This window comes from Syngnathus leptorhynchus, chromosome 2 (genome assembly GCF_054491065.1).
Source record: "Syngnathus leptorhynchus isolate UIUO chromosome 2, UIUO_Slep, whole genome shotgun sequence".
In the NCBI taxonomy this organism is placed as follows: domain Eukaryota; kingdom Metazoa; phylum Chordata; class Actinopteri; order Syngnathiformes; family Syngnathidae; genus Syngnathus; species Syngnathus leptorhynchus.
The window spans coordinates 1,615,258-1,638,399 of NC_141196.1; the positions used below are offsets into that span (position 1 = coordinate 1,615,258).

The 23,142-nt window shown below is 47.7% G+C and overlaps 3 protein-coding genes across 9 annotated transcripts in view; 1 reads left to right on the plus strand and 2 right to left on the minus strand.

The window, feature by feature from the left end:
• Positions 1 to 8,590, minus strand: part of pik3c3 (phosphatidylinositol 3-kinase, catalytic subunit type 3) — a 9,364-nt gene extending 774 nt beyond the window's left edge. The window contains exons 1-22 of the mRNA XM_085905966.1: positions 8,071 to 8,590; positions 7,241 to 7,429; positions 6,899 to 7,042; positions 6,453 to 6,582; positions 6,218 to 6,304; positions 6,052 to 6,147; positions 5,756 to 5,827; positions 5,583 to 5,687; positions 4,756 to 4,848; positions 4,493 to 4,678; positions 4,243 to 4,373; positions 3,978 to 4,059; positions 2,833 to 2,900; positions 2,646 to 2,751; positions 2,460 to 2,576; positions 1,813 to 1,944; positions 1,567 to 1,695; positions 1,133 to 1,202; positions 999 to 1,063; positions 544 to 628; positions 397 to 471; positions 1 to 323 (exon numbers count right to left, since the gene is read on the minus strand). The exon at positions 1 to 323 is cut by the window's left edge and continues 63 nt beyond it. Coding sequence (XP_085762092.1) covers positions 1 to 323; positions 397 to 471; positions 544 to 628; positions 999 to 1,063; positions 1,133 to 1,202; positions 1,567 to 1,695; positions 1,813 to 1,944; positions 2,460 to 2,576; positions 2,646 to 2,751; positions 2,833 to 2,900; positions 3,978 to 4,059; positions 4,243 to 4,373; positions 4,493 to 4,678; positions 4,756 to 4,848; positions 5,583 to 5,687; positions 5,756 to 5,827; positions 6,052 to 6,147; positions 6,218 to 6,304; positions 6,453 to 6,582; positions 6,899 to 7,042; positions 7,241 to 7,429; positions 8,071 to 8,135 — 2,550 coding nt within the window. The 5' untranslated portion in view covers positions 8,136 to 8,590. The remainder of the gene's footprint in view (positions 324 to 396; positions 472 to 543; positions 629 to 998; positions 1,064 to 1,132; positions 1,203 to 1,566; positions 1,696 to 1,812; positions 1,945 to 2,459; positions 2,577 to 2,645; positions 2,752 to 2,832; positions 2,901 to 3,977; positions 4,060 to 4,242; positions 4,374 to 4,492; positions 4,679 to 4,755; positions 4,849 to 5,582; positions 5,688 to 5,755; positions 5,828 to 6,051; positions 6,148 to 6,217; positions 6,305 to 6,452; positions 6,583 to 6,898; positions 7,043 to 7,240; positions 7,430 to 8,070) is intronic.
• A 1,123-nt stretch (positions 8,591 to 9,713) lies between these two features.
• b4galt1l (DP-Gal:betaGlcNAc beta 1,4- galactosyltransferase, polypeptide 1, like) lies at positions 9,714 to 15,907 on the plus strand. Its single transcript, XM_085905721.1, has 6 exons — positions 9,714 to 10,401; positions 11,766 to 12,001; positions 13,447 to 13,634; positions 14,186 to 14,308; positions 14,385 to 14,489; positions 15,250 to 15,907. The coding sequence occupies exons 1-6, from the start codon at positions 10,101 to 10,103 to the stop codon at positions 15,377 to 15,379; spliced, it is 1,083 nt and encodes a 360-aa protein (XP_085761847.1). The 5' UTR covers positions 9,714 to 10,100; the 3' UTR covers positions 15,380 to 15,907.
• A 70-nt stretch (positions 15,908 to 15,977) lies between these two features.
• On the minus strand, positions 15,978 to 21,958 carry tgfbi (transforming growth factor, beta-induced). Of its 7 annotated transcripts, XM_085905718.1 has the most exons (17): positions 21,734 to 21,958; positions 21,287 to 21,385; positions 19,666 to 19,730; positions 19,411 to 19,568; positions 19,166 to 19,330; positions 18,944 to 19,090; positions 18,732 to 18,873; positions 18,450 to 18,662; positions 18,194 to 18,331; positions 17,997 to 18,133; positions 17,764 to 17,900; positions 17,560 to 17,690; positions 17,273 to 17,397; positions 17,095 to 17,197; positions 16,945 to 17,024; positions 16,597 to 16,624; positions 15,978 to 16,515 (listed from the first exon to the last, which is right to left on the minus strand). In XM_085905718.1, exons 1-17 carry the CDS (start codon positions 21,850 to 21,852, stop codon positions 16,454 to 16,456), a joined length of 2,049 nt encoding a protein of 682 aa, XP_085761844.1. In that variant the 5' UTR covers positions 21,853 to 21,958; the 3' UTR covers positions 15,978 to 16,453. The 7 variants fall into 7 exon arrangements, 6 of the variants coding, with proteins under 6 accessions (XP_085761844.1, XP_085761841.1, XP_085761840.1 ...); XR_015065482.1 differs by having other exon boundaries at positions 16,597 to 16,826; positions 17,997 to 18,331; XM_085905715.1 differs by having other exon boundaries at positions 15,978 to 16,826.
• Positions 21,959 to 23,142: the final 1,184 nt, after the last annotated feature.

Consider the following 23,142-nt stretch of genomic DNA (forward strand, 5'->3'; position numbering starts at 1 on the left):
CAGACTCTGCATGTAATGCACGGCCTCCTCGTCCGATAGGTCCAGCCGGAACTTGTCCTGCACTTTCTTGACTGTCTTGTCGGGCTCCAAGGCAATGTCGGGAATATTGGCGTCCACCATGAGGGAGAAGAGATTGAGAATCAGGTTGGAGTACCTGCGCAGGTGCAGGAAGGCGGTGTAGCACTGCTTCCGGAACTCCTGGTACTGCTCGCTTTGCATGCCCCCCATGCCCTCCACCATCTCCTTGCTCAGCTTCATAGGCGGAGGAAGCGGCTTGGGATCGCGGCCCAGGATGTAGCCAAAGTCGATATGGAAGAGTTTCCCTGGAGGAGGACAAAGGTGGAGGAGCTATTCGCGAAACGCACTTTGGGGTGGGGAGGACTCTCGGGACCGTACCGGTCTTGGTCAGGAGCAGATTGTCCAGATGTCGGTCTCCGACGCCCAGGATGTAAGTGATGACGCAGTAACCGGCTGAAACGCAGCAGAACCGCCATTGACATCCGCCGTCCCCAAATGAGTGGTCCCGAAAGAAAACAGACTCACCGCAGCTCTTCACGTAGGTGTCCATCACCTCGGGGCTGATGCCGTACGGCCCCTTTTCACTCGGCGCATGCTTCCTGAAGAAGCTCTAAAAGTGGCATCGGCATCTCGTCACCAGTGAATCCACACCACTTTGAAATGATCCCATTTGGTGAGGAATAATAATAATAATAATAAGAACGCATCTATGTCAGCTATCTCTGACACTTTTAGTATATATACTAAGACCTTTGAAGAAGAGCCTGGAAGATGATATCACCACAGACGCTAGCTTTTATGAAGTATGAAAGGCTTTTGGTGTCGGAGGGGGGGTTGACGTGACGATGTTATAGGTAACTAGCGATTGGACATGATTTTGAGGTCGCGGCGCGTTGATGCTAGCGCGGACTAGCAATGTGCTAGCATCTCCAACGATACGGTGTCGGATGCGATACTGATCAAACGCGAGTGGCCCTGACCTGAATGTTGCCTTCCGTTGCCAGCACTTCGGCAACTGGAACCGACTGGACAAACTGCATGAAACCTGAAAAACAACACTAATTACAATATTGAATGAATGAGCCACGCTCCTTTCCTCCGCTGTCGTCGCTACCGTGCTTGGTGCTGGTGGCTAACACTTTGTAGGGCGTCAACTTCAGGTCCAGGTTCTCCTTCCTTAATAACTGAAAAAAATATAGAGTGCTTAACAAATGTCATTACCGACACAACACAAATAATATATTGCTTTGTTGATGTTATTTAGACTTGCAAAAATGATTTGTATAAAAAAACTGAAAACAACTGTTGTGTTGTACATCAAGTTAAAAGGTTCAAAAATGTTTTTTTTTTTTTTTGCCAAAGGTCTGTTGACATTATTTTCGACTTGTAAAAATGACTTGTATCGAAAAAAGAGAAAACAACAGTTGCATTGAACATATTTGTATAAATGTATACAGAACACACTTCCAAAATATTTTTTTTTGCCAAATGTCATCAGACTGAAATGTCATCAACGGGTAACAATGAAAGCGGCGTGCGAGCATGTACTTTATCCATGAGCGAGATGATTTGAAGGATAAGTTGATCCTGTCTCAGGTCGTCGCCGTGTTTGAAGATGACCGAATAGGTGGTTCCGGCCTCCGTTTTGAAGATCAGCTTGGCGGGCATTAGCGCGCTCTGATTGGAGAGAGCCGAACACATGAGTACGCTGCCTGCGTCGAAATAGCCCCCCAAAAAAAAAAAAAAAAGAAATTGTTAAAAAAAAAAGGTTCGCCAGCAAGAGCTTTGCCAGACCTTAAAGAGCGTCGCCGTCTCTGGGACAATGCCTCTGATCCGGATCTGAGGCTCCAGCGGGAGTGGGATTGGCTCGATTTCCGAGAGGTACACCTTCTCGTTGTCGGCCAGAAGCGTCTGCAACCGCTCAGTCTGGAGGTGGGGGGGAAAAAAAAAAAAAAGAAAAACAACAACTATTATGACCTCATTATTAGGGTCACCTAGCAAAAAAGGAAGACATGACTAGATTTCCATAACTCGCGTCACAATAAGATGCAGCTTGGCTGATAACATCAATAAATATTCCTTAAAAAAGACGTTCATTGCCACTATCAGCAAAAGTAAAAAAAAGACCCCAAAAAATGACAACATAGGCTAACAGTTAGCATCTATCTGGCAGCGTTGCTGCCGATTAACACGAGGATATGAACGCAAACGATGCAGAAAAGCAACACGGAGTGTTCAGATGAAAAATACGCACGCGGCGTTTATTTGTGTTCCTCTTTAATTGGACAAAAATGGAAAAAAAACAAAAATAAAAAAGGATATTTGCTGGATATCAATGGGGAAAGATGATTTGAAATCCTCGTGTGGTCACGCAAAGGAATACAAAGCGTTCCTTCCGAGGGATCGTTTTCAAGGTACGTATGTCCCTGATTTTGCTGCACCTTCTTTTTGCGATTGCCGCTCTCCCTCTGCACAGCCTTCATCAACTGCACCAGCCGGTCCACAAAGGTCTGCTGGGTGGCTAGGAGCGAGCGCATCACCCTCACGCTCTTATCGCCCTGAAGATGAGGAACGGGGTTAGCCAAGGAACGGGCCGCGATGGTCGAGGGCTACTTTGGTTGGCCAACCTTGAGCAAAGCTTGGCTGAACCGCCTCATGACGTTTAGGTACATCTCGTGAGTTTTGGGGTCTCTCTGCTGCGTGTCCTGGTCCTCACATTCCACAATAACGTACCTGAGGAGGGAGGGAGGGAGGATAACAGGCGGGTTAAAACCTTGACTAGAGATGCCCACGCCCACACAAACACACACATACCAGTACAAGTAGTTGGCCAAGGTCGAGTTCTTGCAAGCACGCGAGATGAGAAATGTGCACAGGTCTTGCTGCAGGATGAGAGACAAATTTGATCTTCTTACTCTGGGCGATGTCTACACACATCATGAACACTGAGCAGAAGTGAAAATGTGCCTAACATTGTGTGTAATGAAGGGGTAAAAAAAAAAAAAAGTATTTTCTGTTTTATATCAATTTTAAAGACTTATATCAAATCAAGATACCATATTTTCCGGAGTATAAGTCGCAGCAGCCATAAAATGCATAATAAAGAAGAAAAAGACATATACAAGTTGCACCAGAGTCGCATTTTTGGGGGGGAAATGTATTTGACAAAATCCAACACCAAGATTAGACATGAATAGACAACAACATGCGGTCAAGAGTGAAAATGACATGTGAAGTGATATAATAATGTGTTCATAATTTCACATATGGGTCCCTCGTGAGTATACGTCGCACCTCGGGCCAAACTATTAAAAAAAAAACTGCGACTTATAGTCCGGGAAAATACAGTCATGTGTTATGTAACAACTGGCGATTCATTTAATAATCGTCGGTTGCTTATTTTGTCAATTTATGAATCGACCAAATTTTGATTTTTTCCTTTTTGGTGCTTTTTTTCCCCCAAAAGAAGGGCATCCTTTCAAATTGACAACGGAAAAGATACACAGTTACGATTAAGTTACTGCTTTCGGTCGATAACGTGTCAGAAACACGTTGTTTTCCGTGACTGCTTTGGTCTGTAACGTGTCAGAAACATGTTGATCGTTGTTTTCCCAAGTAAAAACGGACGTTTGCATTTATTTACTTATTTACATTCAACACAAAGACAAACAGTCTGCTTCCACAGGGGACTGCACAAACGGGAGTATTGACCGAAGAGAGGGTGAAATTCCAAGAATTTGGATGACTTTCAATTAAACAGGAGCTTGAAACCTTTAATATACTCTTGAAAATAATGATCCATCTGATAATCGATTGGTTGTCAATTATTAGTTGCATCTCAAAAACGTTATGTGATACTGTTTTTTTTTTTTTTTTAAATCCCCCAGTTGTTTTTTTTACCCCCCCCCCCGTCTCTTTTGCATGTCATCGTTGACACAAACTGTGCTTTTGATCCCTACCTCGAGATTCTCGCCGTCCGCTCCTTCTTTGCCCTTCTGCGCAGTGGTGACGGCTCCACATGTGGCCGTCAGGATCTGGGAGCTGCGCCGACAATAAACAAAGTGTAAAAAGCTGGGCCGAGGGCAAAGCTGTGAGATTCCGCTCGAGAAATTTGAACACGCGAGCGGCCCGTGTGCAAAAGACAAATAATGACGGATCAGGCAGCATTTGCGAGTTAAATTTAGGCCAAGAGCTGAATGGCGGCCAAAACGCATCCGCGCTGACCTGTCCAGTGCGGAGTCATCCGAGAGTCCCTGGGCGTCTCTCTTGCTGCCTGGCTCCAAGCCTCCTTGGATATCACTAAAGTTCTCATACTTGAGAGCCTGCACCAGCTGGAGAAGATACATGAGCAGGTCCTGCAGGGTGTGCGAGGAGGCAAAAATGAAAACACCAAAGAAAGTGCCTTCTGCCATCTCAACCACAGCATTTTGTGAAGAAACTTTGAAGGATTGATGGTTCTTTGTCCGGCAGGTACCTCGTCGTCGGCCTGCTGCAGCCGCGCCACAGCGTAGCGTCGCACGGTCGGGTTGGTGAACTGCGAGGACAGCAGCTCCAGGGAATCCTCTACGTCCATAGGCCTCCATTTGCCCAGCAGCTCCAGGGCCTGCTTAGCCTCCTGGGGCAGATCCCAGTTGACGCACTTGAGGAACTTTGTCAGCGCCTGCGCCACAAGCCGATTGAGAACTCTTGACGGTAAAGAAAGCGCACCGGGATGCAAGGGTGGGGGGCGGAACCGACCTTTTCCTGAGTGGTGAGGTAGTATCGGAACTTCCACACCAGGTCCTGCTCTTCCGAGCTCAGCTGCTTGGTCGGAGGGTAGCTCACGATGATCTGTTGACGCATGTAATTAGTCCGCTTCCTTCATAGCAAAGACGGGGTAATAGGTCAGTCGTGTGTTTTTCTTTATCAAGGACTCTTATTTCTGGCTTATTTTAAAAATTGCTGGTGAGCAACAACATTACTGTCATTGAAATAAAGCAGTGGGATAACATTGCGCTTGATTATAAAATAAATAAATAAATTCAAACATCAAAATAATTATTTAAAAAAAAAAAAAAAAAAAAAAAGCTTCATGCACAGTTTGAACATTTCATTCGGTGATTCCTTGCCTAACACGACAGGGAGAGCAAACTCTGAATCTTTTGTTTTAGCAGATGCTTCAACTTGACTCACACATTTTTCCAAAGAGCGCCTCACTATCCTCATGGCAATTCAACCATCATGTAAGATTAAGTGCAACGCACGTTTAAAGTTTTCAAAAACAGCCAAGTCACACATGAAGAAGTGCCGCCGACAACTTCAACAAGTTGAGACTCGTTTAACATATAAAAAAAAAAAAGAAAAAGAAGAAAAAAAAAAAAAGACTGTTATTGTAGTGAAAAACATTTTTTGGGGGGGGTGAAGAAATGACTTTATCCATGGAGATTGATCTATGATCCATTTGATATGACAATCACATCAAAGCTTGGCCAAAAGCAAATGTAGGGAGGAGTCATCAATTTGTCTTGAAGCTCATTTTGATCTTCAACGTAAATATCTGGTTAGAAGGCGGTTTGGCAACTTACATTGAGCTGGTCCCGCGTGGCGGCGTTGGGCTTCAGGTCATGGTCGGAGGGCCCGCTGCGGAGGCTGCGGGCCAGTTTGTGATGCTTGCTCTCCACTAGGTTCTCCTGAGATGGGCAAAGGCTTAGCACAATCACCGCTGACGCTTGCCCTCCTTCTCCAAATGCGTGCTCACCATCCCCATCTGCGGGTCAGGAACTTTGACGATTTCACAGCTGGGGAGCGTGGGCGCTGCCTCGTCGCCATCCTGAAACAAACAATCTTTCAATCCAACCAATTTTCCTCGTCGTCGGCACATATTATGGAACATCCACTTTATATACGCACTGAGACTCTCAATTGTCCAATCCAACCAATTTTCCTCGTCCTCGGGACATATTATGGAACGTCCACTTTATATACGCACTGAGACTCTCGATTGTAAGAGAATCTGCACCGGTGTACGCTGTGAGTCAAAGAAAGCGAGCTCACCTTTTCATAGTAGACAATGCTGTATTCTTTGTCGTTGGTTTTCACTCGGGGAAACTCCACCATGAGGTACATGAAATTGGAGCTGCGCTTCTCGCTCTGGCAAAAACAAAAGCCACACGTTGTGTTGCCGAGGGATACTGGCCACAAAACGCGGTGGCAAAGTCACCTCGTTGATCATCTCAATCTCCCTGAAGGTCAAGCGGTCCAACCAGTCCACCTTGACCATGTGGCCCTGCCGATGGGCCTTTGTCAGCTGCGTGGGGAAGAGAGGAAGCTGAGCGCTGTCGCAAAGCCGCGCAACCGCGACTCATTTCGCAATTTAGGCCAAATCATTCCGAGCGTGGCATCATTTGTTAGTAAGCACATACAAAAAAAATAAATAATAATAATCATAATAATACCTTGGCAAGTCTACCCATCTGGTCTTCGGTCACATTGTTGCCGGCGCGTCCCGGCGTGGTGGTAGCCTCGGCGCCGTCGCCCTCCACGCCGGGCCAAACCTTCAGGTCGTGCATTCCTTGTCTGAACATCCTGCAGGGAGACGGGAGGTCATTTTTGGCCCGCATCCATCCATCCATCCATCCATCCATCCATCCATCCATTTTCATCAGTAAGCACCTGTCCTCATTCGGACAGCAGCGGAGCGGCAGCCTATCCCGACTGACGTTTTGGGCAAGATGCTATTGATTCTTACGTAACCGTATTGGGCAAAGTGGTTTTGCCTGTGTGACTCATATTATAACTTTGAACCAATTGAATCTCATTCAAAGTTGAACAGACGTTCGTCTTTAATGCAAGATATAGAGCCAAGGTGGGGCGCAACGTCCCCAGCGCATTAACAACTCACCCGTATTTGCCAAACAGTGTGACCGTAGTACCCCCGACAGGGACAGCTCGTCCAGGTCCGTAGATGTCCCACACGGTGAGGGCCACCTGGGCGCTTTGGGGCAGGTCTGGATACTTGACGGGTAGCCGCAGCCATTCGTTCCAACTGCGAGCGAGAATAAGGTGGTTTTTGTGAAGGCAACCAGCTCAGTGGACCTCAGTGGTAGAGTGTCCGCCCTGAGACTGGAAGGTTGTGGCTTCAAACCACAACCTTCGTGTGTGTGACGACAGGGTTAACAACTACATTGGGACTTTAACTTTAAGGCAAGCGGATGGAGGCCAACGTGCACGTCGCGGGACTCACTTCCAGCGCGTGCTGAAGGCCTTGTAGGAAGTGCGGACGGGCAGAGCCAGAGGCTTCCCTTCGGCAAACACTTGGCAAGTGACGTAGAGGTCCGAGCAGTGATCCTGGTAGAGGCCGGAAAAGCGCAGCATCGGGTCCTCCAGCAGGGCTTTGTAGCTTTTCTGCTCTCGCTTGCCTTCCAAACTGCCTCTGTTGGCACATGTAAAACACACAATCACAAACACACACACACACAAACAAACGGGTCAGTTGCGGTCTCCAGTCGCGAACACACAAAAAAAAGGGTCTGCAGAAATCGTTCTGACGTGTGATCTGGAAACTGATGTTTGACATGCTCACAGCACGCCTTCTCATTCTGCGGTTTTCTCAATCACGTATAGCCATTTAGGTTCGCGATCCAGGGACTTTCATGCAAATTCTGGGGGGGCAGTTGTTCAGACTTGACGAACGCCTCCCGTTAATTCGTTGTCATGTGAAACCAGAAGACCCCGCGTTGCCACCCTCAGCTAACACCGTAGTCACTGTTTTTTAAAATGAAGGTCTAGAAGTGTTCTTTCTATCATATAGCTTTTATTCATTTCTTAACCCGTATTTGCCAAAGTTCTGACTTGACTGCGTTAGCGACTTAGGCACAGATTTGGCCGCCCGCCGCCATACGAACGGAACTCCGTGGTCAAACGAGATTGGTATCCAACTCTCTTTAGACGGGGATATTTAAGAACAAGAAAAGAATCATATAGATATCACAAGCCAGATAAATGTTTCTATATAGCAAATATCCTCCACCAAATAACTGTGCCTTATGTGCCTTCAGACGACCGACGACTTACATCTTAAGTTGAACATTGATGTCCAGGTCGCAGCTGTAAACGTAGTTAAACTTGTCCGTGTCCATTTTCTGGCGGAGAAAATCCACAGTGCGTTCCTTGTACCTTTCAGACCGTTTAAAAATTCAAAGCGTCGTTGGAATGAAAACGCAACACTCGCACTTTTAGCGCACGGCTCGAGCGTCACATTGAATTTCCAAAAGCACTCAAAACGCTCGACACCAATCCCACTCGCTTGTCCGGGTGAGACTTCAGTGTCACCTACAATGCCTCGGAGCGGCGCCACAAAATGGACGCTAGAGACTCTTAGTCTACACCAGTTTCTCGATTACATTCGAATCCGTTTATCACGAGCCAATGTGTCATTTGGAGAGCCCTTTCTGGGACTTCTTGAAATTCCACCACCTCAAAACAAAAACCAGCAGCGGAGTGGAGATAGCGATAGCTGCTGTCAGTCCAGAGCAGCCAACTGTCGATGCGGCTATGGGCAGACTTTAAAAGAGAAAATCGATCCATGTATTCTTAGTGTGATTAGAATCACTGGCGAGGCGAAATGGAGGAAGTGGGGAAGGAGGAGGCGGGGTTTAACGCTCAAGACAAACTAGAATTTAAAGTGACAGTACTACACTGTACTTGGCAATGCCTCGCCGATTGTTGCTCGGCGTGCGACAGAGTAGTAAGCCAAAAGGAGGGTCAACGACTACCGATTGAATGGGCATTCAGGGACCGCTCATGGCCTTAAACCAGGGTCATCGAGGGCCCTCGAGGACCGGAATTGCCTACCCCTGCCTGAAACCATTGCGTTATTGACTGAAATAGGAATAAATGCATTTATGAGTTCAGGAAAAATGAAGGCATTTATGTTGGGTTCATTATTTAACTCAAATAAAAATGAATCAAAATATGAATGAGTTTAGAAATACCTCAGGTCTTATACTTGCCGCTGCAAATTGTAAAACCTGAGCAATGTAATGGAAACAAAAGCTGAGCCAACATTTCCAACTCCGCTCCATGTGGGTTTTAACAGGGCCATATGAGCATGGGTTTCATCTGGTAAAGGCTCCTGGGTTCCACCAGGGGCACACCTGTAATAGCCCGTCTTGGATGGGTTTCCAACTGAGGTGCTTGTTGAATATTTGTTTTGTCAAACAGCCTCTGATGTCTGATGCCTGTTTGTTCAGATTTAACAAACAGTCCCAGGCAGAGGTGCATGAGTGTTAAAAAAAAAAAAAAAAAAAAAAAAAAAATATATATATATATATATATATATATATATATATATATATATATATATATATATGTATATATATATATATATATTTATTTATTTATTTATTTATTTATTTATTTTTTTCAATGCCAGATATTGCCGATATTGCCTATACCAATATGGCCGATACGTAGGCACGTTAGCCTCGATAAGATGGCCACCAAGATCTAGATCGCTTATTGCTACAGCTGACTAAAATTTCAAACTAATGTAAGCAGAAACAAATTACCATTTCAAAAAACAAATTAACACAAGTAATAACAAATGACGGTTTCAGGGAAAACTCATTCAATACAGTAACAAATGATTGTTTGAAGGGAAAATAAATACAACAAGCGTAAAAAAACGTATGTTTTATTTCGAAACGTATGAAAGGAAACAGCTGTGCGCGTGTTTGACTCGGGGCTAATGAACTTTTTAGACTTTGAAAGTTCCTGTCAAGTAGTTTGGATTATAGATTGGTTAATCTGTTTAGGACCTGTGACGCAGACGTGAGGTTTTTATGAGCCACTTCTATCTTTGGATTTGAAGAAGTGTTTGAACGGGTCCAACTTGTGTGAACGCTCGTGAGAAAGTCTAACAGAACTAAATCTAACGTGGCTAATGCTAAGTGCGAGAACTCTGGAGTGGTTGACGTCATTTGTGTCGGTTCGTCTTCTGGTTTGCGTCGTCAGGTCCACCTGAGAGAAGATGGAGGTTCTTGTCAGCAGCTAGCAGGGTCCAAAAAAAAAAAAAAAAACGGAAGTGAGAGAGAGAGGTCACGATGGCCTCTGCCGAGCCGATGGTCAACTTTAACGTCCTTCACCGGACTTGCAAGCTCGTCGTTCTGCTCTGCTTCCTGCACATCTCTGTCACCGTCTTCTTCTACGTCCGCTCTCTGGACATTCGCTTCTCCTTCGTCCAGAACCAGCAGACCCGCGCCGGCATCACGGGACCCATTGGCACCTCAGGAAGCACCGAGGCCGCCAAGCCGCCCCTGGAAGCCAAATCAGCCACAGAACCAGAAGATGAGCTTGCGGCAGGCAAAAGCTTGAAGAAATGTCCACAGACTTCACCCCTCCTCGGTCAGACACGTTCATCTTCTGCATCTATTAACAACACTTGCAAACTTAATCATCAGAATAAGCTCTATTTGTATTTCATACAAGAAATGCAGCTCAAAGCGCTTTACAACTTGGTAGTTTTTCATGACACTCTTCTTTCCTGAACTCTTTCCCCCTTTTCTGAACCTGCTCGCTAGTTTTAAAGTTAGTTCTGTTGCTTTATATATCTCGATATCGTGCTTGGAGCACGAAGCTGTCCCTGAGTCTGGTGGTGCGGGAGCGCAGGCATCTCTATCTATCTATCTATCTATCTATCTATCTATCTATCTATCTATCTATCTATCTATCTATCTATCTATCTATCTATAAAACAGTTTCTCTTTTTTGTTTGACTCATTTTTAAACCTCTTCTTGACTTTAAATTCTTTTTTTTTTTCATTTCATCAGTTGAACTTATTTTAGTGTATTCTGTCTTTTGAGTTTTTACAACGTTTTATGACCTTTCTTAATTTCACACTTGCAAAACACTGCTTGTAAATTGGACTAAAGCAAAGCATTTTAGTAAAAAGAATGAATTATACAAAACTGCTCTTAATCACAAAAATCTGAATTTGGAAAAACAAAAGTTAAAATGTCAACATAAACAAAAAAAAACAAAAGAAATGAGTGAGAATAAAAAAAATCCCAAACTATTCTGACACTTGACCTCTGGCGTGGCGTGTTTGAGCACCAACCTCTGCTCGCCGTGTTTCCTCAGCTGTGACCTCCGCCAGATGCCGACGCAAGGCGAGTTTGTTTGTATAGCACATTTGATTGATTGAAACTTTATTGATCCCTGGGGTTGGGAAATTTAGGCCCCAGCAGTATTCACACTTACAGAGCGGGTATATAAAACACACACAACTCAATAGGTTCCTATAAGGCTGCCACACAACGGCGCCACAAAGAAAGCCATCCATCCATCCATCCATCCATTTTCTGAAGAAGGAAAGAAAAAGGAGAAAAGAAGGAAAGAAAGTGGAAAAAAGAGAACACTGCCGGGAGGCTGCCACTCACAGTGGCGGCATAAAAAAAAAAAAAGAGACAATTCAATATCAAACATATAAAGCATGACAGAATGAGAAGCAAAACACAAAGACATTGCAAAAATTGAAATAAGGTCATTTCAAAGAATAAGATTAAAATGACTCCAGCCAAGCATCAATTCAGATAAAATGGTGACTTTGTTGATTGATGAAACTTTTACTACAGCAGCCGGGGGCAGGCTTGGTGATGGTAACTCGTGTACAGGGGTTTTGATCGATATAACCCGTTGTCATGGCGCCCAGGTCTTAAGGTCACTTTTGTTAGGGTTGACAAATGATGTTGGATTACTCTCGTTCCAGTGGGTCCTCTGCGGGTGGAGTTTAACATTCCGGTGAGCCCGGACGAGGTGGAGGAGAGCAACCCCAACGTGGGGCCGGGTGGCCGCTACAAGCCCAAGGACTGTGTGGCGCTGCAGAAGGTGGCCATCATCATCCCCTTCCGCAAGCGAGACGAGCACCTCAAGTTCTGGCTCTACTACCTGCACCCCATCCTGCAGCGCCAGCAGCTGGACTACGGCGTCTACGTCATCAACCAGGTAGTCGACGCCGCGCTGCGGCGAGCTGCCTGCCACTCGACGACCTCAGTATGGCGTGCATGGCTTTGACTCATCAAATTGTGGCTGTGACAGAGATTTCAACTAAGCCATTTGGTAACTGTGCACCTTAAAGCTGCTTGAAGGGCGCCCCTAATGGTTGACTTCTGGCTCACCCCATTTTCTAATGACATTTTCACTTTTCCAATCAATGTTTGGCCTGTAGAATATCAATCAAACAAGTCAAGTCAGTGGGCGGCCATATTGCCACTTGCTATTGACTGAAAATGACAGCCAGTTGCCAGGTTTTCTCAGGTGGCAACCAATCACAGCTCACCCGTTTTCTGAAGCTGAGCCCTGATTGGTTGAGACCTGAGCGCTGGCAACTGTGATGTCATCATTAGTCGACAGCAAGTGACCAAATGGCTAAAAACAGGTGAATGATGCTGAGTAGTCCACAGACTCAATATTAATCTGAATGTTGTGGGTACACAAGCACATACGAGAGAATTTTGGACTCGACTTCCACTTTGAGGATGTCGAAGTGAGCAAAATGTTCAAGTCTGTCGCCATGTTTGCAAAGCAATAACGCTGCTTTTCAAATGTTGATTTTTGCATGTTGGCATGAACAATTCTAAACGTCTTTCTTCTTGTTGTGTCCTCCTCCTTGCTCTTTTTAACCCTAACCCTGCCCGACAAGACAGGTTGTTCTCTCTGGAGGTGCTCAGACACGCCCCCCCCCCTCCGCTTGGTGTGAGCCAATAGCAGCTCATCGCGGGTGTCCAAAGAACTATGCCTCCTTCTTGTTCTTCTGCTTCTCTTTCGCATTCTCCCTGTAAAGTCGCAGCACGCTTTTGGTGGTGGCAGGTGAGCTTGCCTTGCAAAAATCAAAGTGCTTTTCCCCCCCCCCCCAAATACAAACCTCAAAGGAGCCAGAGCAATAATTGTCCCAGCTCAGTCGCCCAAATCCAGCCGCCTCATTTATCCACAAGATGGAAAAGGTCCAGTTCCCATGTAGGCCTAAACTTTCAAGCGCAAGGAAATATTTATCAAAGGTGTGACTCGAGTGCGCCGATAAGTCCCACCCTTTCACAAATGCCCCGCTCGCATTCCAGAAACGAGCAAATACACAATCTCTTGCGCCGATGCACTATTTTGCGCTCCCAATGGATGGCAAAGAAAAGACATGTGGCCTTTGGTGTGTACGCCCACCCAGATCAGTGCCAAAGTTGATAAATGAACTCTCAGCAGTTTTTGACACGCGCCATAGAAGGCTTCATTATTGTCTATCGATGACACCGGGTACTACTTTTATCCGGATGAAAAGACCACCCCCTCTAGTGGTCAGGCGAGGATCGACACGGCTGATGAAACCGGACGCCATCTTAGCTCCTTGTTGGTATGTGTGTGTGTGTGTTTGTGTGTCTGTGTGTGTGCCCGCGCACCAGGATGGAGATGAGATCTTCAACCGGGCCAAACTGTTGAACGTGGGCTACGCCGAGGCCACGAAGGAGTATGACTACGACTGTTTTGTCTTCAGTGACGTCGACTTGATCCCCATGGACGACCGCAACATCTACAAGTGCTTCAGCCAGCCCCGACACTTGTCCGTGTCCATGGACAAGTTCGGCTTCAGGTCAGACGCACGTAATGGCGCTGAACGACGAATCTTTCGGCAATCCAAAATCGGGAGCCGAGTTTTGACGTGTCCTACTTTGGGAGCGGTCCCTGAAAGTATCGTGCGAGGAGAGTTCAGCGGCGGCGGGGTTTTTAATGAGATTTGTCGTTACCGAAATAAGTCGCGTGGCTTGTATGCCTGGAATTAATTGGGAAAAGGTGAAAATAGCAGACTTTTTAAGGTTGTTGTTTTTTTTTTTTCACATCGTCATATGTGGGAATCAAACTGGCGGTGTCGTCACCCAAGACAGCCAAACCCTTTAAGGTTTTCACGCTATGTTGTCAAGTTTGTGAATAGACAATATTGCACCGAAGCTTGATTTGAAGAAAATGTTTACCTGAACCGCAATTTGATCTTTTCACCGTTTCAGACCTCGTGTGCGTGTGTATTTGTGCAACAATGACGGCTGAGAGGAAAGTCACGTGCTGTTAAAACATTTCCTCTTTCCTGCGAGGGAGAGATAGGCTTCCTGTTCCCTGGAGAAAATTGTGCCTCAATCGCTTGTTCAGGTTGCCGTACAATCAGTACTTTGGCGGCGTGTCGTCCATGATGAAGGAGCAGTACCTGAGCATCAACGGCTTTCCCAACAATTACTGGGGCTGGGGGGGTGAGGACGACGACATCTACAACAGGTGGGCATTATTCGAGTGAAGGTGTGTGTGTGAGGGGGAGAAACGTTTGTAACGGGTGACTTTGGTCTTTTGCCAGGCTGGCGTCCAAAGGGATGACCATCTCCAGGCCCAGCGGCGATGTGGGCAAATGTCGCATGATCCGCCACGAGAGAGACAAACAGAACGAACCCAACCCTCAGAGGTACGGTTACACGCTCCTTCCTTCCTTCCCTCCCGCTCTCCTCCGTCTCACCTGGTCTCTCTGCTCATCTTGCCGATACAGCGCTTTGGCTCACAAAATACTAATGCATTACAGTCGTGGACGGACGGACGGACGAACGATTTTCACACGTGTAAGAAGAAAAAGCTCAAGCGTGAAACATATACCGACAAAAATTGAAAAAGGAGCAAAGTTTTTATTTCAAGATGAAATGTATTTCAAGATGAGATGTTTGTTCCTTTCTTGAATTCTCCCACTGCTTGCTGACCTTTTTGCCGGCCGCCGTTCAAAAGCCGTGCGTCCGCCCCACCGAGTTTCCTCACCGCGTCTTTATCGCAACAAAGTCGCACGCAAACCGTGCGATGATCTCACACCAGTCTTCTGGAAACGTCCAGTGTCATCATTCCTCGGCCCGGAAGATCCCTTTCTCCTCGCCGTCATTCTAGAAAACTTGAACTGGCTTTCCGGTACGCAGTTGCGGTGGCGAGTAGGTTGCCGGAATGTTTAGCTTCTGTCGCTAGCGCCTTCTTGCTAGCTGCCCTCTCTCTCTCTCTCGTCCCACTTGCTCGCCTTTTCTGTTCTGTTCCCTTATCCGCTTTCTCTCTCTCTCTCTCTCTCTCTCTCTCCCCCCCGGCCCACTTTTTGTTTTTGATTCTTGCTCTCCCTGCTCGTTCACTTCTCACCGCGGTCTCTCGGAAACACCGAGCGCCCGCTCTTATTTATTTTTTTTGCACGTCGCCAGGTTCGACCGCATCGCTCACACCCGGGAGACGATGAACAAGGATGGCATCAAGTCTCTGTCCTACAAGGTGGTTTCCAAGGAAAGATTGGCGCTTTACACCAAGATCACGGTTGACATCGGAAAACCGTGACGAGCAGCCGGCTGTGTGCTCACCCTGGCTGCTTTTTGCTATGCTGGACTTTGCTTTTGTCCGTTTTTTTTTTTTTCATGACTTTCAATCAATCAATCTTTGACCTTGTTTTTGTATTTTGCTGTGTTTTCTTTTTTTTGTGTGTGTGTGTTTGTTAAAGTCATCTCAAATTGGATCCTGCGTTGATCAGCTTTAATCACGCCGTGTGCGCGTTGGACGTCTTTTGATATTTCTGGCGAGAAACGTTGATTAGTCTCGATGTGTTTGCGTTGGATCCATTTTAGTGTTCAACAATTTGACTGATTGATGTTCATTGGATAGCTTCCAAGTGACCTTTGGACAAGAAGCATGACTGATTATGCTTCAGCTTTAATTGTGCCACGTAGGCTCCGCCCCACCCATTTTGTGAATTTCATGGAGGACATATTTGACTGATGGTTTTTGTTTTCCCAGTAATTGCACACTTGCCATTGTTTTCAATGTGAAATCCTCTTTTTCCTTCCAAAATAAAACTTGGGATCAATGTGACACATTTTATAAAATGTGAGAAGTGAAAGCAATTTTCAAAAGCTTGGTGTGCATCAACTTACACACTCACTCGTCCCTCTGGAGCTTTATTTTACAAAAAAACATACTGGTCGACTTTGTGACCACGCTTGTAAAAACATCCTTATCATCAACAGTGTCTTGATTGAATTGAAAAAGCAAAGCAAGTCAAATGCGGGCCAACATTGACCACGTCCAAAAGCGGACGATTGATACACGTCTTTGTGGTGATCTGCTTTTGTTAGTGAATGAACTAGCAGAGAGCAAGCGTTGGTTAGCTAGTTGGCAATGATAATAAGCTAGCTAGCAAAATAGCAACAATGCTAAGAAGCAAGGAAAGCTTCCTCCAATTTGGACTGCTGTCAAATTTTGGTTTTGAAGCGCTTTTCAGGGTTTTAAAGCTCAATTCTTTGTTTGATGGCGTGCGTGCGTGCGTGCGTGCGTGCAGGTGGCTAGATTGCCAACAGGAAGTGAGCCACTAGTTTAAAGAAGAAAAAAAAAATTTGCAAATGTTTCACGAGAAAATTGTCACTGAGAGGCATTCATTGTCCTGCTGGAGCGACTTTGAATGACCTTCTTGAAAAGTTCGTCTAAAATAGAAGAGGAAAATCAGGGCGTCGTCCAGCGCATGAGGAGGTCTGCTTAGAATAGGAAAAAAAAAATCAACTTACCGTTCCTAAAGCTCCTAGAATCTGAACGCTGGGCAAAAGACAAAAAAAACATCAACGACGTCAACGAGCAAACGCCATCAACACACCGAGCCGATAATCGGCCGCACGTTGGGCCTCTGAAAATGACGGCGGCCACGCCCCCGGCGCCAACAATTACTGGTAGCTCGTGGTGGTTTCTCCTCAATCATTAATTGCGCTTCACTTTGTTCCGTTTCGTTGGCTAGTGGACTCTTGAAATGAGCAAAAAAAAAAAAAAAAACCAGCCTCGTTCATGCCGACGGTGCTCAGACGTCAACTCGGTATGTTGAGACTCTTTGTCATGGGACTCGTGACGTCATCGATTCTCACCATGGAAGAGGTAGCGGAAGAAAACGAAGACCTGAGGGAACCCAGCGGGCCGTCAGCTTGCTCTCGGTCCACCTTGGGAGCTACGAGCAGACAGACAGGGGGGGCGTCTTTACCGGCCGCGACAAAACCGAGCGTCTCGGATGGACTCACGCAGCGGTTTGACGATGCTGTCGACGCCGTGGACGACGCCGTTGGTGGCCATCAGGTCGCCGATTGCCACCGGCACTCGGTTGACGAAGACCGTGTTGTTCCTCTGTGATTGGCGGCAGGCAGATGTTAAGGGGAAAAGACGAGGCTCAAAGCGCGAGGGGTAGTCGCGAGCACTGACCACGCCCAGCTCCAGCTTGTCGCCCAGTAGGGGCTTGAGTCTGGTGTGAGATCCCACGCCGCCGCGGACCACCATCCCTTCACCGAGGTGGTATTTGAGCAAAGCTGACAGCTCCTGGCGGTTTCCTGAAGAGCGGCGGTTGACATTTACTTCCCGTAAATATTTGTCCCGTTGGAAGCGGCACAGTGCAAATGTTTGTCGTTTTAAATCAGCGACTCGTGTCAACACGAGCGAATCCCGAAAAAAGGTCGCTCGCTCGATCGCTGCCAACAAAAGGCGTCACTCACGCATCAGCTTGTCGACTTCCGGCTGCCTCATCGCCTGGAAAGCGGCGTCGGTGGGCGCGAAGAAAGTCAGCGCCCCCGGTCGGTTAAGCAGCTCCGTCAGCCCGGCCACTTGGATGACGCCAACCAGAACACTAAAAAAAAGACCGCACGAGAGGCTCGCCTTGGCGGTTCAGCCCCGGAAGTGGCGACGCGCACCGGACTCACCCGAAGCGGTCGTCCGCCTTCAACACGTCCATGACGGTTCCCGTTGGGGGCGCGAGAACGCTGTCGACGGTGAACATGGTGCCGTAGCGTCCCGTCTTGTCGTGGGCGGCCAGGCAGGCGTTCTCGACGCACAAGTTCTACGCCGGCGGGCACAAAAAAAAACCCCGTGAAGCCGAATTGACGGCGCAGGAAGTGAGAAAAGAATCCGCGGGAAGGAAAGTTTGAGACGTTACGTTTCTGTAGACAAAGACTCGGAGTTTGACACCCGACAGCGTCTCCAGCTCCTGATTGTGATACAAGGACTTGGACGACAGCTGTCCCTTGACCACGTGATTGCTCATCAGCCTCCGTGTGTCGCCGCTCACGCTTCCTGTCAACGGCACGCGGGTCAAGAGCGGCGCCCGACAAAGGTCGTTGAACAGTTCCTCACCTCTGAAGGCGTCGTCCAATGGGGCCAGCATGGTGAGAGCTTCGGAGCCCTTCAGGTGGTGGCTCAGGCCCGCCTCCACAAACATTCGGGTCGCCGTCGCCACGTTGGAGCCTTCGGCCAGCTCCAGCAGAGTTTTGGCTGCACGACATGTTTGTTTTGTGTTTTTTTGCTCATTTGGAGGTTTTAGCTTCTTCTAGTGCTCCACTTTGACAAGTTTCTAGCTAGCAGTGGTGACGGGCACTAGTTTCCGGCGTACCCGAGTCGGGGATGAGCAGTTCGTCGATGTAGTGGATGACGCCGTTGGTGCCCAGCTGGTCCTTCTTAACCACCACAGCTTTCCCGTTGACCGTCAGCCGATCTTTGTCGCATCCCACTTCCAGCACCGTGCCCTGCAGCGTCTCCATCGGCGTTCCCGACACGATGGACTCGGCGCAGCGCATGTTCTTCAGGATGTGGTAGTTGAGCAGGTCTGAAAGGCACAACGTCAGCGAGGCCAGCACGTGAACAGCGGAACCTTCGGACGCGGCGGTCCCTCTACCTCGAAGAGATACGGGATCTCCCAGAATTCGGTTCAGGGTCTCTGGCGGGATCTTCTGGAAGGCCTCGTTGGTGGGAGCAAAGATGGTATACTGACCCTCGCTCTCCAAAAGGTTGGTGAGACCGGCGGCGGCGATGGCCGCCTGAAAGGAAGCGGTGCGCTCTCGTCAGCGTGGCGCACCATCGAATCACGGAGCGAGAGCCGGGACTCACGCGTAGCGTCTCCAGGTCGTCGTCCACGTCCATGAGCATGTGCACGTTGTTGGATATGGCGGTAATGACGCGGTCCACCACGTGCACGATGCCGTTGGTGGCGTGCTGGTCCGGTTTGATCAGACGAGCGCAGTTCACCGTTATGATCTGAACGTAAAAAAAAAAAAATTACACAAAAAAAATCCATTTTTCACACGTGCACGCTAGTGTGTGCGTTGTGACCCCGTTGGAGTAGTGGTGCACGTGCACGTGGAAGTCCTGATACATGGAGGAGAAGGAGGAGCCGTGCTTGAGCTCTTCCGACGTCAGGCGGCGGTTGATCATGTGATAGTGGAGAGCGTTGAGCAGCTCGATGTTCACGTTGCTCACCAGCGCGTCCAAGATCTCCTGCACGCACCATCAAAGTTGGGGATGGAAAGTCGGCTTGGCCAAAGCACAGTTTGAAAAAGGTTCCCCAAAGGACCGACCGTGGGCAGCGCGGCCCAGGCCTCGTTGCTGGGAGCGAAGAAGGTGAAGCTTCCGGGACCTTCGATCTCCTCCCTGAGTTGGGCTCTGTCGGCATACATCTTGGTGGTGGACGCGCCCACCGCCCCCACCGTGTTGTAGATGTTGACCAGAGGCAGCGCTGTAAACACGACAAGAACCTCAACCCTGAGAAGCCCCCCCGACGACCCAAAAAGGAAAACTCACTCGCATTTGCTGTCAGAGGTCAAAGATCATACCTGCAGGGCAGCCTCTCTCTCCAGGAATCTTCTCATAACCCGGACAGCACTCGTATGTCACCACCCTGCGCCGGGTCACACATCACGTCGGTGACATCACGTCACATGACTAACGCTCCATGCAATCAGAACCAGCCTCTACTTGCTGCCCTTCAAATTGGATTGTTGGTGGAAATGCAAGTTGAGGTGGAAATGCCTCCATCCATATAAACAACATTTTTCCACCGGACCACCTCATCGAGCTTAGCAGATGCGGAAATTCTTGCCTTCTCGTAAAAGTTGTTTGTAAATGTTTTTTTTTTTTTTCCCGTGTGTATTTTTCCCCTGCACATTGTTAATAAATAAGAGTCGCCCTTTTGTGCGTGTGTGTGTGTGTGTGTGTGTGTGTGTGTGTGTGTGTGTGTGTGTGTGTGTGTGTGTGTGTAGTGAGAAGACCAACGCAAGCGAGCACTATACATGGGAAGCGGATCGGCGCAAAGATCGGATCCAGCTGCCAGAGCTGACAGCGGGCCCGAAAGCTGGGCTCTTGACTTCCTGTTGAGATTTCCATCATAAATGAGTCTCATGAAGTTCTTATCCTTGGAGAGACCGAGAATCTGCAGCCAAATGTCTGCAGGCCACTCGGCACATAAAAAAACCCAAATAATAATAATAATCTGGCTGTGAAAACCAAGAAAAGGAAAATCTTGAAGATTTGACAGCCATTTGAAAAGAAAAGACATTTTTCCGTCTTCACTTCCAAGCTCAAGCGAGTGAAGCCTTTTTGTCAGACCCGCGACACGTTCCTCTGGGTTTTGGAACATTCCGGCACTTCCCCACAGGAAGTCCGATTTGTTTTCCAGCAACTGCGGTGCGAAAATGTCAATTTGCCTTTCATGAAAGCAAAACCGCACGGCCACAAAAGAAAACAAAGGCTACGGAAAGTGCGGTTTTTCCTCAAAAGCGTCGTGTGTGTGTGTGTGTGTGTGTGTGTGTGTGTGTGTGTGTGTGTGTGTGTGTGTGTGTGTGTGTGTGTGTGTGTGTGTGTGTGTGTGTGTGTGCGTGCGTGATGACAGACCCAGGTAGGTTTGTATGCAAACCAAGACTGAGCAGGAAATGGACAGACGCCGCCTGGCTCGGCAACTCACTTGACCTCGTCCACCAAAAACGCAAGCCAATCAAATGATTTTTCCAGACGGCCATTTGGAATAAAACAAGAGCTAAAATAGCGGAGGTCACCGCCAGGGGGCCGTCATGAGCACAAGGAGAGCCAGCAGCGTTTTCTGTTGTATTTTTGCTCAAACTTGACTTCATTTGGCCACATGTCGTTCAAATAGAAATGATGACAGGATGTGATTCCTCTCCAGGTGCTCATGATTTATTTTTCATTTGGATTGTAAAATTGAAAATCTTTCGAATGGCAACCGATTCTTTTCGTGAACACTCGGGTCTACTACGCTAAATGTTGGTCGTGGTGGTGCTACCTGGAGTGCAAAATATTTTTGCCGTGCTAACTGATGGTAAAGTCTTTGAGAATGACTGGCGCCTTTTTGTAATTCTGATTTTGCTCCTTTTGTATATGAAGGACAGTCGTCGCCCATTTGACAGCACAGCATGGCTCCCAGGGGGCGTGGCTACTCACGTGGGCTGGTTGCAAATCTTGCGATGGTACCACTGCTTGCAGTTGGCGAAATATTTCTTGTCGCTGCCTCGCGGCTGCTGCATGGCGCACACGTTGGGCCTGCAGGGGGCGACACACAAAACAGCATTTCATGTCATTTGGCCAGCGTTTCTTTTCCAAAGAAACACACACGTGGACGATGCATTGCACAAGTCGTCGCTGTTGCAGTAATATTCGACGGGCTTTTTTGTCCACTTTGGCCTCGTTGACCAACTTTCCAGAGGCCAACATTTTCACTTTTCATTTCGAGAAAGTCCGAAGCGCCTTTGAGCATCATGCGAGAGGTTTGTGGCTCAGAACAGGAACGTGTTAGTCAATGAAGCCAGGCGAGAAGTGAGCGGTTAGTTTGCAAGTGCTTGCGAGCGAGGTAGCTTGCGTGAGACGAGAAGTGTTTTCACTGTTTGTCACCCTTGCTGACGTCCCCGGACGCGGCTGTGCTGCAGGACGGCCTGGTACGGCGAGCGGGCGGCGCTCGGACTCCCCCCGAACAAAAACAACAAGAAGGCGAGCGGCCAACGGGACTTCATCCTCGCGCAATTTCTGGATTTCCCTTTCCACGCTTTCGTTGCCTGCTTCTTTCTTGCTTGCTTGCGCTTGCACGGCTTCTGCTCACTTTTATGCCAGAGAGGGAGGGAGGGAGGGCGGCCTGGGGTGGGGGGGCTTCGGGGGTCTGGAGCCCACTGGGCGGAGACTTCCACTAATGCATCGACCGAGAAAAGAGCCTTCTTTATTCGTTTCATTCGTCACCTTTAATATGTGTGCTTGTGTCATTCGATTGAAGTGCATTAGAAATTGGTCAACCTGTATGTGCAATCGGCGATGACGTCATCCAAGTCCATGACAACAACACACACACACACCGTCTCCTGTTTAACTTTTGTGCTGGCCGATGACGTCACGTGACAAAGACGACATGTGGAGAAATGATGGAGGAGCCTTGACGAATTTCCTGGCGCGAGTTGAGTTTCGTGCTTGAGCACACTTGCACTTTTCCAACATTCACATGCCGCACAAGGCGGCGGTGTTGAGGAAAAGTCAACAAGTCTCCTGCTGACCCCATCTTGAGCCTTTCAACACACGTCCTGTGCGCATGCTGAAAGCAGATCTGAAAAATCCAAATCCCTCCACAGGTGGCAAATTTCTCTGAAATACTCCCACAAAGGGGACAAACGTCAAAAACCTTTCATGGATGGAAAAAATGTGACGTGGAAGACTGCTCACCAAACTTCACATGCATGACTCATAACTCATGCCCCTTCAACCTCTCCAAATATTCAAACAACTGGCGTTCTTTCGTTTTGCTTTTTTTTTTTCTCTCACTAAAGTCCCGCGTGGCGTCGTTCACGTTCATGCTCACGATATTGTTGCAATCTCAACTATGTATGAATTTCTGAGAGTGTTTAAAATGTTATGACGAATGTGTGAGGACAATTAAGTGCGCCGTGGTAGTAAGCACGAGCATCCACAGAAAGGACTCGCAATTCCAGGGGCGTAGCTAGAGACTTTTCAGTCAGGTAGCCAGGCCGATACAACACCCCAGAGACATCAAATTTGAAATTGTCAAAACCTTTTCAAATATAGCACCACATTAAGGCGGCGGGATAAATATATGACAAGACGTTAGTAGAGTGATGTTGCGCAATGAAAGTGAATCTTTTCCGATGCTAACCCGCTTGGCGGCTGCTCTCGTGCGTGCGTGTCGACTCTTCACACAACCTGGCGAAATGGTCCCACAGGCCAGATAGGATCTTTTTGCGTGACTTTTGACCTGTAAGAATTTGCAATCTACCTGACACACGCATCAGCAGTCCTGTCTT